General features: G+C 35.4%; 1 protein-coding gene across 3 annotated transcripts in view; it reads left to right on the forward strand.

Annotated features, from left to right (window-relative positions):
* GOLGA4 (golgin A4) overlaps positions 1–19,178 on the forward strand; it is a 60,503-nt gene extending 41,325 nt beyond the window's left edge. For 2 of the 3 annotated variants that reach the window (XM_072412131.1, XM_072412132.1), the window contains exons 19-26: positions 1,726–1,833; positions 2,285–2,308; positions 3,901–3,969; positions 4,235–4,310; positions 6,223–6,326; positions 8,784–8,870; positions 13,055–13,111; positions 15,404–19,178. In XM_072412131.1, coding sequence (XP_072268232.1) covers positions 1,726–1,833; positions 2,285–2,308; positions 3,901–3,969; positions 4,235–4,310; positions 6,223–6,326; positions 8,784–8,870; positions 13,055–13,084 — 498 coding nt within the window. In that variant the 3' untranslated portion in view covers positions 13,085–13,111; positions 15,404–19,178. The remainder of the gene's footprint in view (positions 1–1,725; positions 1,834–2,284; positions 2,309–3,900; positions 3,970–4,234; positions 4,311–6,222; positions 6,327–8,783; positions 8,871–13,054; positions 13,112–15,403) is intronic. The other variant, XM_072412133.1, reaches the window with a different exon arrangement.
* The last annotated feature ends 295 nt before the right edge of the window (positions 19,179–19,473 follow it).

A 19,473-nucleotide genomic window follows, 5' to 3' on the forward strand; every position in this document is an offset into this window, starting at 1 on the left:
GAATAAAATTAAGAGAGCACTGCTTTTACATTTAAAAATCCTCCTTAAATATACCCCCAGGGGGGTTATTAAATTACTTTAACATTAAAGCCTCGTTTTTGTACCCCTGTACTCATTCCTTGAAAGAGTAAAAGTAAAACTATTATAAACGCTGTAAAATGTAAATTGTGATAAAACGCCTGTAAAAGTGCAAAAAAAAAAAACCATGTATATATGTATGTATGTGTATGTATGTATGTATGTATGTATGTATATATATATATATAGATATAACCCATTCAAAAGTAGTATGGGAGTTTATAGGAATTTAAAAAAACAACCAGTAAGTGTAGACTAAGGCTAACGAGTATTGATGTTTAAAATAAACTTTTCGTTTTCCAAAAATTGAGATTGTCTACTTTTGTATATGGTTTTTGATCTAAATTATTTAAATAAACATGTTAAAAATGTAGAAATGAACTATGTAATAATGTAAAATTGCAATTTTTAATTTTTCTTACAATACCAGAGCCCCTAAATGAGTTTACTGCCTAAAATTTTAGTGGCTTTTTAGAGACTTTCAAAATTACCTAAAAGACTCTGGTGGACATTGAAAGCCTTGTGTTGGAAGTTTTTTTTCTTTTCACAGAATTGACCCATGCTGATCACTTCCACTAACTTCCACTAAGCTCTTTGTGTTGAAAAGTTCAGTTAAAATGCAGATATTGCAGATTTTAGGAACAGGATCATTGTTACAACACCTGATCTTTGGAGATACCATTTTTAAATTCACATTTGTTATAGCCAGATCAAAATCTAGCTCTGTGTCACTGAGACACAGCTGAGTTTATGGATACAGATAACTCTAGTCTTTGTGGTTTTTGTAAAGTTAGGTTCACACGTGCAATAATTGTCGTTAGAAAACGAATGACTAACGACAGATCAACGATTATGCACGATTATTTTGAATGATCGTATTGTGCACAATTCTGTACATGCTGTAACGATACGATCGTTCAAATATAATTCACCAATAATGTACACATTAGATACAATCGTTTGAACGATGCAGGAAGTGACATGTAAAGGAGAAAGTGTACTGCAGAACCATCCACGATCAGTGAACGACTGTACACACAATAGATTGTGAAAAATCCTTGCCCAATCAGATCCATCGGGACGGTCGTTCGTTTCCAGTGACAATCCACATTCATCGGCGTCGTTGTGCACTTTTTTTGTTAACGATTATCGGACGAATGGTCGTTAGTCGTTCGTTTCCAACGATAATTATTACTTCTGTGTACGCAGCCTAAGCAATGGTGCCAATACCTACTATCTAGCAGTAGTATATGTTGTCCCTCTCCATTAATTATTTATGCAGCACATTTGTTGTGTTTTTACATATCTTGGCCAAAAGCTTTTAGCTCTGTATTGCTCGTCTCCCTGTACTTTAGTATATGCTGTCACCACTGACTGTGCCACACGAAGCACATTGTGTATTAAAGGGAACAGTGTTTGATAGCCTGCTTTGTTCTGTCTGAGCAAGACAGTATTTGTAGTCTGCACAGTTTTCTATAAAAAAAAGACAAGGAGACAAGAGTGTAGCATCTCTTTAAAATGTTTATATTTGCTAACAAATGCTGATTTATTTTTCATATATATATATATATATATATATATATATATATATATATATTTATTGCAAATAACCTTTACTGAATAATCTATACAAAACATATCTTCTAGGCGAGAGAAGAAGAAATGACAGGAAAAGTAACAGAACTACAGGAAAAGCTGGAGCAATTGCAGGAAGAGTTAACAAAAAGGCAGGAGGAAGTGGCTCAGGAGTCAGAGGTAACCAGCAATACTTGTTTAAAGTTCTTTACAATATATGGACAAGTGAGTTAGAGGTTTTACAGATTAAGATAAAAAAAACTAGTCTTTATGTTAGCTAACAATAACCCTTTAGTTAAATTACTGAAAGAATGCTAATAGCTGAATAGGATTTCAAGGATCCTAAAATGATTGTAAAAGAAATGTTTACATGAGCAAATTGCATAGGTAGGTTGGTTTAGTGAATATATATATGATTCTGTTATATGGTACAAGAAGCTTAGGCATGGTTTTTGCTTTTTTTGATATTCGGGTGTACTGGTAGTTTCGTACTTGTAGTGTTGTCCTATAGTTTTAATTTTATTTCAGTTTCAAAAGCAAAATCTATACACAAATGGTAAAATATTTTAAACCTATGGTATTATATATAAAATGTGGTGTTAATACATTTTTTTTCTTAATATTATTTTAGAAACCTCATTTCGAGGAGCTTCAGGTAATTTTCATATAACAAGACATTTTCTGTTTTTTATTTTTTCTATGACACCTTTCTCTTGTGAATCCCACAGTAGTGACAACAATGCCATTCATACTTGTACATGAATGTTGCAATGCAAGTGGTGTAACCCAAAATATTACAAAGCATTTGAAAAATGTTTTCAGTAAAAAGAAATTAACCTCTCTGGCCGTAATCCCGAGTGTGGCTCGGGGTTAATTTTCAGTACCAAAAGCGGTAACCTCGAGCAAAACTTGGGGTGCAATTGTAAGGGAGTTTTAAAGCTTACTTGGTCCCAACGAGCCTGCAGGGTCCTCCGGCGATGCCCACCTGGTATCTGTGTCCCCTGTCGATGCCCGCGGGCATTGGACAAGTGATGGTGGGACCTGGTGGGAAATTTTCAATAATAAGTATTTTTAAATGTCAAATGTACCGTTTTGATATTTAAAAATACTGATCTAATCAGACCACCAGGGATGTTAAGTAAAAAGGAACTGTGGTGTTGGCTTGCCATGGCCTGGCTTGTATTTTTTGTTTTAACCCTTTTTACTGATCTTTACTGATATCTAAATTAGATAACTTAGACCAATAAAAAATGTAATCCAATACAGTAAGCTGGCAACAGGGTCCTTGGGGATAGTAGGGCAGGGAAAACCAATAAAGGAAAAAATAGTAGAATATGTATTTTGTATAGAATATAAATGCCGTATTAAAGGCAGTGAGAAAAAAAAAGGTAAAAGGTGCACTTTGATAATCTAGGGATTTAAAGCAGATGGAACGATCTATTATGTGCACTATATACAAAAAACAATTTAGTATGGAAACCCGCCTGATTTGTTTAAACTACAGTTGAATTAAGTAGGGCTTCTACTACATAGTATTGAGAAATCCAGAAAATATTGTATAGAGCAGTGGCCCCCAACCTTTTCGTGCTCGCGGACCACTGAATCTACAGTGTCCTGTGTAACTTAAAGGTGAAGAAAATTCTGCGATCCCTATGAGAGAAGGGGTCCTCGGCTCTGGCCGACGGGTCACCACTGGTCTCTGTCCTGGACCAGGCGTTCTGGACCCCTGGTATAGAGATTGAGCAATTTTACTACATGGCCAATTTATTGGTAGTGGTATCCAGAACTGTTAAAATTTCAGTATGATTGTGCCATCTTACACATCTTATCTTGTACAAGTTTCTTTAGATTTTTAGATACTTACGTAGTGTCAAGTCCAGCTCTGACAATCCCTTCAATGTTTATGCAGTTTGAAATGTCTTTGCACTACATAGCTTATTACATTTGATTGTGATTGTTCCATTATATTGTTATATACATGGCCTTACTTAAAGTGCATTAGTGTCCAGACTATGGACATTCAAGTATTTAGCCTTCAATCTCACACAAGTTACAGTAAAAGATCAGGATAAGCCACAGCCACTTGCATGTGTTTCTATTGTTTTGGTCATTGTTATTGTTTTTGTTATAACTAAATGACTACTCTAAATTCTTAAACCAGTAGTTTAGGACCTCTGCAGTGTTGTGTAACGTAAGCTAGAAGTTATTTTTTTTCTTCTAATAATGCTTTTTTTCCCACATTTTTAGGCTCAGCTGGCAAAGAAAGCCACGCTGCTTAATGAAGCAAAACTGAGCATGCAAGAGCTAAAAGAAAAGGTGTGGTTTAGTTTTACTGTACAAAATTATTTTGAAGAAATACTTTCAACTAAGCTACATTGATTTCTTTTATTCAGGACTGATACCCTTAACTGTTATTGGTAGTAGAATTTGCTTAGTTACATATATATATTTGGATTCAAACCGGAAATACCTCAAGATTTATTTAACATTTTGTCCTATTTATTTAGTCTTAATAATATTAATATTAATAATAATAATAATATTATCAACAATAATAATTAACTATTTCTTTTCTGTGCAGAATATTGTTTTGGAAGACCAAATAAAGAAGTACTCACGTGGTGTTTTTGTTACTCCTCTTGGTACTCCTTACAAAGGTAAAAAAAAAAAAAAAGTACAGTCCATTGTAATCTCTATGTTTATTGCAGGGAACATCTTACAGGGTGTTCTTACAAATACCCTTAAAAGGAGACAGAAAATGGAATCTTTCACTACCTTAGAAAGGTAAGTTGCCAGCAGATTTGTCACATTCACCATACATTCCAATGGGTCTGAGTGATGTCTGCATTACCCATTGAATATGATTCCATCTAATGGCTTGTACATCACTGCTATGTCCTGTTGGCTGGCAGATGGAACCACGGCGGGCAGCATGAAAAGTCCAATGCACTTGCAACATGTGAAATATCTGCTGGCAGCTTTGCTATCTAAGGAGGCCAAGTTCGACTTAAGGTCTAAATGTTTTAGGCTTGGACACATGGATGCTACAATTGTCTTACAATTACAATGCAATTTGAAAACATTCTCTTTGAAAATCATACTAGGCTTTCTTATTTGTCTAGTACAATTTTATAAATGCTTCTGCTATTGCACTTGTTAAAATGTAAATAAACCAGAACAACATTTCATAAAGTTTTGATTGTTGTCATAAAAATACTTTTAAAGAAATATACTGTGTTTTGCAATTCTAATCAATAGTTGCATACAAGACAGCTGGAAACGTGGGAGCCAGTAAGAAATGCCTTTTGTCCCCCCCTTCCCTATTAAACTTTTATACCCATTATATCATGCTACCCTGTCACACATAACTATCCCCTTACTCTCAATGAACCCCAGTTTCTCTGTAAGAAAAGCAAAATGTGACTGCAAGTGCAGGACTCTTGTGGCTAATTCCTAACAAATTGTTACAAAAAAAAACTATACCTGTTATACTGTGCTACCCTGTCACACATAGCTGGCCACTTACCTTCTTTGAACCCCATTTTCTCTTTAACAGTAGAGGAAGGGAAATGTGGGATAAGTGGGAGACTCTTGTGGCTACCCCCCCCCCCCCCCCCCCCACTAAGATTTTATCACTCCCACCATACTATGGTGCCCTGTCACATAAAAAATGTCTGGTTATGTTCTTTGAATTCTAATTTCTTCTGAAAGGCGAGCTGTAGATATAATAAAATGTACAAGAGAGGGACTCTTGTGACTAACTCCCCCTGACATTTTATTGCTGCTGTGCCATCACCAAATATGAAAAACTATACCGTGCTACCGTGTCACACATAGCTGGCCACTTACCTTCTCTAAACCCTAATTTCTCAGGAACGAGGAGATATAGGGTCCTGAAGATGTATTAGTAAGAACATGTCCATTTTGACTATCTGACACATGAATTGCATTTCTCTGGAAGTATTTATTGCAGAGATTCCTAATTTGTAACTTCTTTTATTTGGTGCATGTATGTTACGGTAACAAGAAACATTTCAGTTTAATTTTAAATTGAAACTATTCTAGTTTTAAACATTTATCTTTAATGTTTGTTTGCATTGTGGCCTGTAAGTTTTATCCCCCAGATAAAAAAGGTTGGGCACCACTGCGTAACCAGAGTAACGATGCAGCTCCCAGCAGAAAGAATAAAGTGACTGAGCTTTTTCATCACAGAACAAAGTGTGTTACTAGGAGGATCGCCATGTGAACGTAAAGGAAGAAAACCCTTGCAACCAACACATCAAAAAAAAAAAAAACTGTTAGGTTATATCTTATATTTTTCCTCCTGGGTTTAGATGGACATTGTGTTTTTTGCTTACCTTGTAGCATAATTATTGTAAATTCCATAGAGGGAAAACTCTCCTGTCTGTTTGCACTTTATTTGTGGGTAATAAAAAATCAATTTCTGTGCAGGTTCTATATGATAGCTGTTATATTTTTATTTAGATTAAAAAAAAAAATTTTTTTAAATGAAATATGAATTTGCCAAACTTGGTATTGTGGTTTTTAATGCTCCTTGTATTTTTTCAGATGAAAATCATCGACATACCGACATCAATGTTTTTGGGGAGCCTACTGAATTTGAGTATTTGAGAAAAGTAATGTTTGAGTACATGATGGGGCGGGAAACAAAGGTAAGAAACTTGAGTCCCCCTTTAAGTAAGCTTTATATTGGAATATGTATTTAGTTTAATTATATGGGAAATGTTTAGAATTTTCAGTATTATTAATAATAATAATAATAATAATAATAATAAACAGCATTTATATAGCGCCAACATATTACGCAGCGCTGTACATTAAATAGGGGTTGCAAATGACAGACTAAAACAGACAGTGATACAGGAGGAGAGGACCCTGCCCCATAGAGCTTACAATCTATTAGGTGGGGAAATTTACACACAATAGGAGGGGGATATGTAGTGGTGGGAAGTAGTGATGATTTCAAAAGACAGAAGAAGATGGGTAGGCAAGTTTGAATAAATGGGTTTTGAGTGCCCTTTTAAATGAGCAGAAAGTAGGAGCAAGCCGAATAGGATGAGGAAGACCATTCCAGTTGGGGCAACTCTAGAGAAGTCTTGTATCCATGCATGTGATGAGGTTATGAGTGAGGAAGTCATTAATAGGTCATTGGAGGAGCGGAGAGAGCGGTTAGGGGAGTACTTTTTTACCAGGTCAGAAATGTAAGTGGGACAATAACTGTGTAGGGATTTGAAGTCAAAACACAGGAGCTTGAATTTGATTCTAAGGTGAAATGGAAGCCAGTGTAGAGATCTGCAAAGAGATGCAGCGGAAGAGGAGCGGTGGGAAGGATGAATGAGTCTTGGTGCAGCATTCATAATAGATTGTAAAGGAGAGAGTCGGGTTAGTGGAATACCAGAGAGGAGGATGTTACAGTAGTCCAGACGAGAGATAAGAGCATGTACAAGGAGTTTGGTGGTCTCAGGGGACAGGTAGGGGCGGATTTTGGAGATTTTGCATAGATGAAAGTGACAGGACCTGGAAATGTTCTAAATATGGGGGCTAAATGAGAGTAAAAGGTGACACCAAGACAACGTGCCTGAGGGGAGGGCTGAATAACAGTGTTGTTAACAGTTAGATATATGTCGGGGAGATTTGGAGTTTGAGGGGGGGATGATGATGAGTTCTGTTTTATCCAGGTTGAGTTTCAAAAATCGCTCAGACATCCATGATGAAGCATGAGACCTTATCCAGGTCTGAGGGATACAAGTCAGGAGTGGACAGATAGATTTGAGTGTCATCAGCATACAGATGGTATTGTAAGCCAAAGAAGGATATGAGACTACTGAGAGAGGAGGTGTACAGAGAAAAGAGGTCTGGTCCAAGGACTGACCCTTGGGGAACACCAACAGGGAGGAGAGTGGGTGAGGAGGAGTTACCATTGAAAGAAACTTGAAAGGAGCGGTCAGACAGATAGGAAGCAAACCAAGAGAGAGCAGTGTCACTGATACCAATGGAGCGCATGTTTTGTATTAAAGGCAGAGGCAGAGGAAAGATCAAGGAGAAGGAGGAGGGAAAAATTGCCTTGAGACTTAGCTCTGATGAGGTCATTGGCCACTTTAGTAAGGGCTGTTTCAGTGGAATGGGCAGCTCTAAAGCCAGACCGGAGGGGGTCAAGGAGAGAGTTGTTGCTCAGGTAATCAGTGAGACTTTTGTAGACAAGGCGTTCAAGAAGTTTAGAGACATATGGGAGAAGGGAAATAGGGGGGTAGGGAGAGGGATCCAGTGAGGGTTTCTTAAGGATGGGCAGAATTATGGCATGTTTAAAAGCTGAGGGGTATTTACCAGTAGAAAGGGAGAGGTTGAATAGTTCTGTTAGGGCAGGGGCCAACTGTAAGGTACAACTGTTTTTTTAAGTAGCTACACAGTATTCAACCATTGCTGGAAAAATGGGAAACTTAAAAAAAAAAAAAAAAGACCTTTTTACTGTCATCTTTTAGATGTTTACTTTTGCATGCTTCTTAAAATGGTATATATCCATATGTACCTAAAGTACAGTAGCAGCAAATATACATAGAGTTGAATTATTTATTAACAGTTGCTATATGAGGGAATGTTTTCTTTGTAGACAGAAGAATGATTTGTGACATCAGTACATTGCAAACCTGAAAAATAAAAATCATGAAATATTCTGTCTTGCTTGGCAGCAAAGGTTAGGACAACTGAAGTGACAGTTTGAAGTTTTAGTAAGTGCTTATCTTGCCATCCTAATAATAATATTAGAAAAAGGAAATTAGTCTTCGGTATGATGCCTGCACTAATCATCTGCATAGGTCTACAAGCAAGAAATTGCAATTCCATTTGCAAGAAATCTTGAGCTGGCTTCAACAAAGTGTAAAAGGGACACCTTGCAGGTCTACTGGCATTGTAATGCAATCTGAAAACTTAGATTTTTTTCCCTTCCAATTAAATTTTGGGTGGAATGTAGGGGCTTGTTAAAAAAAAAAAAATGTGTATGTGTGCGTTATAAAAGAATGCAAGAGTTTTCGCAATATTCTTCTTGGGAAAGTTGCTCTTTTATTGATTTGGTATGTCTACCATTGCATTACACTATCATTTGTTTTAACTAGACAATGGCAAAAGTAATCACAACCGTGTTAAAGTTTCCAGCTGACCAAGCCCAGAAAATACTTGAGAGAGAAGATGCACGACCTGTGGTAAGCTTGATTTTTCAGAATGTTTTCTGTTCTCACAAATTTATATACCCAATAAAGCCCAGCTCACTGTTCTTATTTTATGCTCACAACATCAGCAGGAGTATGAAATTAGCAGGTATTGGAGAAAGTAACACCAGTATATCAAGCAGTGAGCAATAGGGAGCCCTACACTAGTAAGCGGGGATCAAAATGTTCTGGTTGCAGCTTTTTAGCCCTACATCTGTATAGCTGTTAAAAATGTTGGTAAGTATTTGTAAATGTTTGACTGGGATTTATGGCGGTAAAATAGATGTCATTGTTCCGGGATATGTGTAAAATGCAGCAAAAAATGTACATCTGGGCAAAAATAAAAAAAACATATGCTGCAGTACATGAACATTTACCCTTGTTTTATCCTTTTAAAGAGAAATGAACCTGTTCATGTGCTAGAAATGCTGTTGTTATACTTCTGGGCTCAGACACCACAAGCTTTTTTCTCATCTGAACTTGTCAGTCCTGTTTTAAGAGATATTGTTTTACAGCCCAGTATCAGAACTTGGAAGTCTTTCTAAGATAACACAGCATTGGACAAAAGACAATTTGTGACGTGTTCATTGGGTTTAATAATGATATGTCTACCAAAATGCTAAATAGTAGTTAATCATAACGTTAGCTGTTTCTTCGTTATTTTTGTTTTCCCATTAAGGTCATTTAGAATAAGAGTTTTAATGTCCTACACTGCACCAAATGAGAACACTTCTGCTAAAAGTGAAAGTATTTTTGTTTTGAGGTCTTTCTCCCCATTGCGAAAATTCTATTTGTTTTCTGCTTTTTCATTTGCAAAGATTCTTCTCCGATTTGCAATATGGGACACTGGTCATGTGGTGTTTATACTATTGGATTGGTCATTCTGATGATTATGGTATGCGTAGGTGTTAGTTATGGTTATTGCTTACCAGTTGGCAAGGTAATATTAACAAGGAGGTGGGACCAGAATCAACTGCTTGATGTGTCCAAATATTAACCTCCTGGGCGTTTCACTGATGTCTGGATTTCTGTACCAAAAGCAGTACACTGTTTTTCATTAAAAAAAAAAAAAAAAAAAAAAATATATATTCTAGACATGTAACTTACCGAAATATGTCCAAACAAGGGTTTAGTAGATAACCTGAATATAATAAAGTTTGAAACACAGAATCCTGTAAAAAAAAAATTACTTTAATAAAAAAATAAAATAAAAAACACAAACATCTGCTTAAACAGGAATGCATAAATAAATGAAAAATACTGAAAATGCAATAATTCTGTATACTGTATAGTACTATATTTTTCTAAAACACTTTCCTAGTGTGGTAAATTTTAAAACAACGTCACATACCTATAGACAAAACCACATAAATATATTTTGTATTATTTTGGATTAGATTGGATACAGGACTTTGTATTGAATCCAATACAAAATATTTTGAATTTTGCATGCACCAACGTCATCAGGAAATATGTCCAAAATGTATTAAATTTAATAATCTTAAAAAAAAAAACAGTTTATAAAATAATGTAACTGTACAGTAGCTTATATAATATATATATATAATAAAATTATATATATAATATTTGAAGAATTATTTGTATTGGACTCAATGGAGCAATGTTGTATGACAATCAGATTGCACTGTAACGCTTGTTTCCCTTTTTAGCTTTCAGCAACTTTTCTTACCCCGATCCAGGCTTGGGGTAATCGCCCAGGTGGTTAAAAAAATGTTTGGATACGAAAATTCTAGTAGTATATTAAATCCTTTTAAATACAAACCTACCCATTTACATCCATTTACAAAGCCCATGGCATTGCGGCTAGTTGCTGTGATGTCACCATGAAATGTAGACCTATAGTTAAAACCCGAAAGACAATTCACAACAGTTTTATGTCAAGTAGATTTGATTTTTTTTTTTTTAATAAATTGTTTTTTGTAATGCTTATAATATTATTATTTCTTTACTTAAAAAAGTTAATATAGGGGCCCTCATCTTGAGTGACTTTAAGATTTGATTGTCTTGTATTATGCAGCTTATCTGACATAGACAACAGCTGTCAAATTTACATTTTAATCAATGTTAACATACTTTTATTTATAATCAAAGTTTAAAATATGTGTACTCGTGCAACCATTGGTGCACATATAAATGCTTCTCTTTATACACATTGGTGATGTATGCAAGCTAGTTGTATTGAACACTTTGCTACTGACAAATTTTTATGACTGCCCTCACTTGTTCATATCTTTATAGGTCAGACATAAACATGTCCTACTTTGAAATGTGTGGCACTCATCTGGTAATCAGGCCTATACATGTGAATGTGGAAAGAATGAGGAAGAATTTGTACTGGGTTCTAACATTGTTTTGGACTGCTCAGAATATTTGTTCATAACTAGTTTTTACATTATCTCCTTCAACTAGATTTTTCCTGTAATGGAGAAGGCATTTTGACACTAATCCAAGTAGCTTCCTTGATTCTAATGAGTGTTATACCCCAGCATGTGTAGCCACAGTTAAACATGCTATTTAAATCTAATCAGTGTGAGGGTAAGATTTGGATTTAGCACCCTGGTTCTATAAAGTTAGAGATGCCTGATCATTCTTAAAATTACTTGGCCTAAAGCATTCCCTGTTAGACAGCTGGGGTAAAGGTGGATGTCCTTAGCTTGTTGAGAGATAGTTGTTTAAGTTAGCCATAAATGTGCCCCTTATTTACCTACACTGTTCAATGTGGGGACATTATTTCGTTAATTAGGTTGTTTTCGTCTCCAATGTGCAGGTTTTTTTAAAATTCCTAACTACATTGGATGCCAGGCTCATTTGTGTGTGTTTGAATTGTACACTCACCAGTAGCAGACTGGATTCCTTTTGCCTCAGAACTTCTGTAATTTCTTGTGACATAGATTCAATAAGGTGCTAGAAACAGATTGCAGATTTGTCGACTTAACACACATCCAAAATGTGCCCTGTTGGATTTAGGCCTGGTGACTGTGCATACAAAGCATTGTTTGAAATACTATTAATACAAGGCAGGATGGTCTATGCTTTTATGTTGTTGATGCCAAAATCTAAACCTACCTTTCCCATATCACAGCTTAAATGTAGGCTTATCATACCAGGCAATGTTTATCTCTTTTTTTCTTGTTCAAATTGGCAAGCCTCAAGCATTTAGTCTCAGCTGACGGAGTGGCATCTGGTGTGGTCTGCTGCTGCTTGTAGCTCATGTGCTTGGTTTGCAAGGTTTGAGGTGTTGTGCATTCAGAACTGTTATTTTGCAGTTGTAATAAGTGTTTTTTTTTAGTTACTTTTGTCTTTGTGTCAGCTTGAACCAATATGGTGAATACCATTATTCTCATCAGACCTCTGACAACAACACTGCATTTTTGCCCAGAAAACCGCTGCTCGCTAAACATGTATTACTTTGCTGGACTGTGTGACTCTGTAAACCCTTGAGATGGCTGTCTGTAAAAATTACAGCAGATCAGCAGTTTCTAAAATACTGAGACCACAATGTCTTCATGCATAAGTATCTTGAGTTTCTGCCATGTGATTTGTGATTGGCTGATTAGGTATTTGAATTAACAAGCTATTGAACAGGTGTACCTAATAAGGTGGCTAGTGAGTGTATAAGCTTCTGCCTCACAGTAGGTCAATGAATTCCATGACCTAGACACACAAAAACATTTCACAGACATTTAAACTAGATATTTTTTTGTGAATTGTCAAAATCATTGCACAACATCTAGGTATCATATAAAAAAAAAAAAATAGTACTAACTCACCATTTCTAATTTTTAAAGCTTATGACACATATTTAACATGTTCATAAAAATCTCTGACAGTGTTTCTTGACTTTTTGGAACCCCCCTTCTATAAGTACTATATCCACAGCTTAGAGAATATTAGTGTGGTGGTCAGTTGGAAGAATGCCTCCTAAATTTCTTGCCAGTAGGAAGAATTGTCACCCTTACTGATAGCCAAAAGCAACATGGTATCTGTTGAACTGACCTGGGAGGCACACAAAGTGCTCATTGCTCAAGGAACCTCTAGCAACCTCTGGAGGAACCCTGGTTAAGAAACACGTCTATAAACCATATAATATTACTAAGATTACTAACTTTCTGTGTCTCCATTAACCACACTAAGCTCTTTTCTCCCTGGCTTTGTAGTTTACATCTCCTCGAAGTGGTATCTTCTGAGTCAGTCCAAGCTTAGTTAGCATGCCGGTGAGTTAAGAATTATATTTTGTTCTAGTTCTACTCTATGCCCTATAACATTGAGCCTTTTTATAGTTTGCTTGGCTTACTATGTGCCTCTGACGGACATTTTTTTTTTCCAGAACTTCCTGTTTTTCTTATTTTAATACACTTTTTGTTTGATTCCTTGCCTCTTTTCTGTTCCATTGCAGTCTGTCCATCATTGCCTTGTGTATACTATGTCATATACACGGTCACCTTTGCATTTATTATTTTATTATTATCTCTTATTGGTATGTTATTTTAGGTTTCTGTGCCTTACACTGCACAACATGGTCACATGGTCATGGTAACAATAACACCTTTAGAACATAAAAACAGTTACAAAAAACAACCATGAATGATAAAAAAAAAACACCACCGAGTACATGAGGACGAGAACATAATAATGGAAGGCGTTACTATGCTTTTTATTGAAAGTAAAGAGGCAAAAAAATATGCAAAATGTGTAAAATGCTCATATGACCAAAAAAAAAGATGTGATAATCACCGGCAAAGCAAACAAGAAATACATATGATAAACAGCACAGAAACGGTTTGGAAAATATACCTGAGATATTTTTCTGACTTTTTCTTGAAGATGAAGATAATCATTTATTAAGAACATACAAATTCGCTAAGGAACTATCACCCAGTAGAAAAAAGGACATTTTTAAAAGGGAATATAGGGGCCATACTGTGTATGTTGTGCTGGGATTTGGGTATTCACACTAATATCTAAAAGTCAACCTATGCTTTTGTCATATTACATTTTATAATAATGTGAATGTTTTTTTTTCGTGGAGCTTGATTGATTTACCAGAGCTTGAACAGTATGCTATTTAGTTCTATCCTGGGCCATGCTTTTATCAATACAGACAGTGAAGTATTATGTGCTAGCTAGGTGCTAAAATAAAAACTCGTAAATAGAGGTTGCAAATGACAGACAGACAGACAAGTAAACTGAGCATCATATAACGTAAATGTTGAACAAGGGAGTGAAGATAGCCCTAGAAATACCAATAAATTGCACAAATCACCACCCAGTGCAAAGTCTACATTATCCTTGCAAACATGAGACACAGTAATAGGTTGACTTTTTAGGGAAACCAAATTAAAAAACTGTATATGTGACAACACTTGGGCCTCACATTGGTATTGGTCCAGGCCCCAGACACCATTATGGTGAGACAGGAGTAACATGTGTATCTCCCCTAAATACCAGCTATTAAGGAATTAGAGGTAATGCGAGTGGGAGCTGCAAATGGTGCCTTTCCATTATGAAGCAATCCTGAACTACTGTAATTAGAGAGATAAAATAATAATTAAAAAAAAATGATATCATGTTCTGTATAAAGAGTGAGCAAACAATCCTATGAAGAAATGCTTGAGTATATATTATACATGGAGAGCTGTATTTTGTAGAGAATGCATTTAGGCGCAAACTTAGAGAACACATCAATTTAAAAATTGCCAGGCAAAATCAAATACACTTATGGACTAATTTAAAATATACATTCACACAAAATTCACATAACTTTAACTCAGGATTCACAAACTTTAACATCAATTAAAAAAAATGTGCATCCTAGTAAATGTTATTTAAATATTTTAACTAAAAGTTTTAAAGATACTCCGCTGAAAACATGATTTATGAGATGCAGTTGTTTTGCTTTCTTCTTTGCTTTTCAGCCTGCTCATGAATAGTTACATAGTAAATATTAGGTCTTTATACAGTTATCACTCTGAAATTATGTAAACTGCTAACCTAGTTATAAAATGTTCTGTTTTTCTGGTTGTGTTGTGGTCCTGTCTTTGAATACTTTCAGAATCGCTGACCCAGAATGAGTATACAGCTAAAGTGTCCGGCTAATTGTTGCACCGCTCACCTCGCGGTAATCTGCATGCTTGTTTCAGGAGTGTGACAAAAACAAAAAAATCAGCTTCACACCTAAACAATTTTTAAGCATTTCAAGAATAGGTATATTTAATAATTGATCATTTTTTCTCAATTTAAGATATTAGGTAGGGATGGTGATTATAATTGAACTGCATTGCTTTGCAACGGAGCCAGTGAAGCACACCACATTTTTGTAATAGAAAAAAGATTCTTGTGTATTTTTTTGTGCTTTTCAGGGGTGTGTTGGCAGCCCATACATTCAAGACCAAAACCTCATATTAAAACATAAAGATAAACTGGTTAAGAAATGATGAGTAAATTATTTGTCAACATTGCTAACGATTCTAACTTTTTTTCCCCCTCTTTTCCCTTTTTTTTTGCAGTCCTGGTTGAGATCTTCCTCCTAATGCTGCTTTGAAGACATTGCTTCCACTAGATTTGTCAGCATTGAATTCTTACCACTGATGGAATGAAATGAAAGCCAAATCTAATACGTTTAACAATCAAAAACTTTTACCATTAACTGCCTTGGGTAAAGCTGACACTACATAGTGACCATTTTGTCACTATTTTTTTATCATCTTCTTATAAAAGGAGTTTTTTGTACATTGGTACAATAACTATTTTAAAATGGACAAAATAATTTATTATGTATTAGAACTGGTTTATTTAATGTGACTTGCATAACAAGTAAGCACTTCCATTAAAAAAAAAAAGACAAGTGCTTCAAGGAATCATGTTACCGTTGCTAACTTAATAATGTCTATTATGTGCATAATCAGCGGCACTTTAACTGGGTGCATATACCTTTTGATTCATGGTAAAACAACTTCTGATTTAAGGATTCCACACATGCTATATGTGGATAATAAAGTAGTTATGCAGTTTTGGAAGTTATGCTCAAAAAAGCATGCAGAGGACATTTTTTTTAAGTGATTTACCAGATCAACATGTCCTTTTCTGCAATTTGTCTGTGTGAAGGTGGCCATGGAAGCAAGGTCTTCCTCATATCGAAATAGTAAGACGCACAGTAGTGATATCCCCACATCTCAATCAGCCTGATAGCAGTATTTTGTTAGACCCACACTGCAGATAAACAGCTGTGTGTCTGTAGGTACAGGAATGTCTGGGAAATTTTCTATACAAGGAATTACACTACTGTTTTTTAGGAGAATATCAGGACAAAAAGATACATTTTTCAGGGTACTGCTTAAGCACAATTAACATTTATACATGCTCCCTATAACATAGCAAATCTTTCCCTGTATGAGTTTAGATCCCCTTTACGTTGCAACACTCCATCTTCTCACATTTCATAACACATCCCACTCTTTGGTTTGCTAACATAAAAAAGCATGTGTTTTTGAGTGTAGGAAATTGCCACTTGTTCTGCAAATTAAGATTTTCATATAAACCCTTCCTAATTTTGCAGATCTTTGAGCTTTTCAGAATATTTTTTGAACAATAAAGACTGTAAGCATGTGTAAGCATGTCTGCTGTATTATGCACTTATAGACATTACCAGCTTAGCAAAGGGGACATATTTGTTTAACCCCTGCCAAAAATGTTTTTATTTGAGGGAAATTGAGGCAATGAGTATATATTTACCCACCACAATAATAGCTGTACTGTTTACCTACAATTTTGGTGTTAGGCTACGGTGGGCCACATCAAATTCAGAACTATCTGAATGGTTTTGCACTTTTATTTTCACATCAGGCCTGCAAAGATAAGAAGCATTTCGTCTGCCCCCATCACCCCTCACCTGTCACCAACATTTATTTTGTCTAATACTAAAAACATGAACACTATCAGACTTTTTTTAGAGCCCAACAAAACCCAAAATGGACCAGTGCAAATCTAAAAGCAATCAATTGCAAATTATCTTTGATACTGAACATTACAAATTCCAAGACCGATTGTGTAGCTGTGATGCTGTTTGACCCCCTGCTGTTTTTTATTTTTTTTGTGAACAGATTGTGGTCAGGCAATAGGTCACTGTCTACTTCCTATGTATCCCTCCTACTATGAAGTCCCACCCTCTCATGTAGTTACATGTTTTCCACTGTAGTCTTTCATCTGTTTTGCCTACTGTGAGTGTCTCATGACAGCCTCACACTTGTTGAATTCAGAGATGGGGGTGGTGGTATGTGATGTATGCACAGTGTAGGCACATTTTCCCCTAAAGGAGGCTTTCTGTCCTTCACTTTTCTTCTAAATATTCTTCTTTATACTCTATAATATTCACATATCACCTGCCTGCTGTTAGAATTTGTCTTGGTCAATTTTGGTTTTCGTTAAACTCTAAAGAAGAACCTAACTAAGCACTATCTTTATCCTAACTTATCTCAAGATATAAACTTTGTGCAATATCAAGAAACCTGCAAATCTTTATGTGGTAAAAACTTGCTGTTTAAGTGATCAATGTGGTTTTAACAGCGGTGTGTGGCAGAGTCATAAAACTGGTCATAAAACCAGTACTAAAAAAAAAAAAAAAAAAAAAAATCCCATTTTAAGCTATTAGGAGTTGGTGTTCTGTATCGGACATAGTTCTGCAGTGTAAGGGCACAATATGGCTCACACTGACCACCAGTGATCTTAAAAGTGGTCTTAAAGTTAACCTGTGACAACCATAGGCAATTCAAACTACATACAATGTAAAATTGTATAATCATAATTTACTAAATGGAAACAATTAGAAGATCCATGATGATGTACCTGATGTTATAACAATAATAATAATAAAAATATATATATATATATATATATATATATAACATTTCTTCGGAAAAGTTGAGCTTGGACTCGCTCACTCCCAACTGGTAAAAACCTTCCTGTTTGTCAGTTATGTTGCTTATTATATTACTGGACCAGCAGGATAGTATGCGAGTTTGGAGGGGGCAATCAATGCTTGACATTTACAGTAGTATTAGGTTCATTATTTCAGCTGACTTTATCTTTGTATCTTCTGAAAAAAAAAGGAAAATAACATCTATTAATGCATTTTTTAAAAGAATAATATGTTGAATAGTGCAGGTTTGTTACTAGTTTACCTTTAAAGAAGGATGTGCAAATATTATAAATGGGATCTGATCTAGAAGATCAGTTAATTGGGGTCTATGTCAGACTGGGTCGTTTGTTGATGACAATAAATAGGGATATGCAAAGCCCAGTAACTCTCCAGATATTGGTTTACTATATAGGTGCAGCTTTTTTTTTTTGGTTCATATAGAGGGGTAACTTTTTTGTCAAGGTTTTATTCCAATATGTTACCCCCACTACAGAGATTTTTCCATTGTCTATATGGGAATATTTGTCACTACAGCAGGAAGGCGTAGACAATAAAACATTCTAACCTTCCTCACTGTGTGTTTTGTTTTTCTTTTTGGGAGATTTCCTCTCCATTCCTGTTTAATTAGGAAATGTGAGTGGTGGGGAAGTTCTCCTCAATAGAAATGCAAGTTACAGTAAAACCCTGACAGAGGCATGGCATATTCCACGGTAAATAGTTTGGCTGGATTTGGGCTTTAAAAAGGCTCACCAGTTGCAGTGGGTTCTGCATATTGTGCTTATTGTTCGGTTTTTATGAAAGCACACAATGTTTAATGTACACTATGCATAGCTGTATAAAAGCAGGTAAAATGCACTGTACTTGTAACCTTCTAACTGCCTGCACCCCCTGTAATAGCCAACAGGAGCAGCCTGCTTAAGAACTATTCCCATTTTCTGACAACATGCCCACATTTCAGATTATTTGAGTTCATAGAATGTGTTTTCTTTATATTTAGCTGCATTTTAAACCTGTGGTTTTCATTCTGTGTGAATTTTTTTGTGCAATACTGTAGCAGGGGATGATTCACAATAATCTATAGTATGTTTGTTTTTCTTTTTTGTCTTTGGTGTGCTTATCTTCCCTTTCATCTACCAATATTTGATTTGCTTTGCTATGGGCCAGTTCTTCAAACTTTCATCTATGATGAAAGATTCTAAATCAGAGTAACTCATTGGGTTCCTCTTAGCTTTTGTACGTATATTTTCCAGGTTCAATATAAACTGTACATTGTAAATAGTCAATAAAAGAATGTATTATAATGCTGTTTTGTGATGGCCTCGATGTTAATCTTAAAAATGGAGGAAAATTAAATTTTATTTACTAAATATATTTCGTTTGGTAATTAATCTCCTTCATTTATTTTGAATGGTATTCATTACACAGCTTTTTTTTCCCCCCAAGGAAGACTTAGTGTATATATTTTCTGTGCAATAAGAATATTCACAAGTAAGTGAAGTTACATGCAATCTTTACAATTGTTGTAGACCAGACGTCACAAAATACATTGCAATTACTGAATATTTGTATTGCATGTTTTTTCATTTATCCTTTTCAAATCTTCAGAACATTAGTTTTTATCTTGCATGTATTATTCATGCTTTCATCTATTTTGCTGTGGTG

Source organism: Pyxicephalus adspersus, chromosome 5, assembly GCF_032062135.1.
Source record: "Pyxicephalus adspersus chromosome 5, UCB_Pads_2.0, whole genome shotgun sequence".
Lineage (NCBI taxonomy): Eukaryota > Metazoa > Chordata > Amphibia > Anura > Pyxicephalidae > Pyxicephalus > Pyxicephalus adspersus.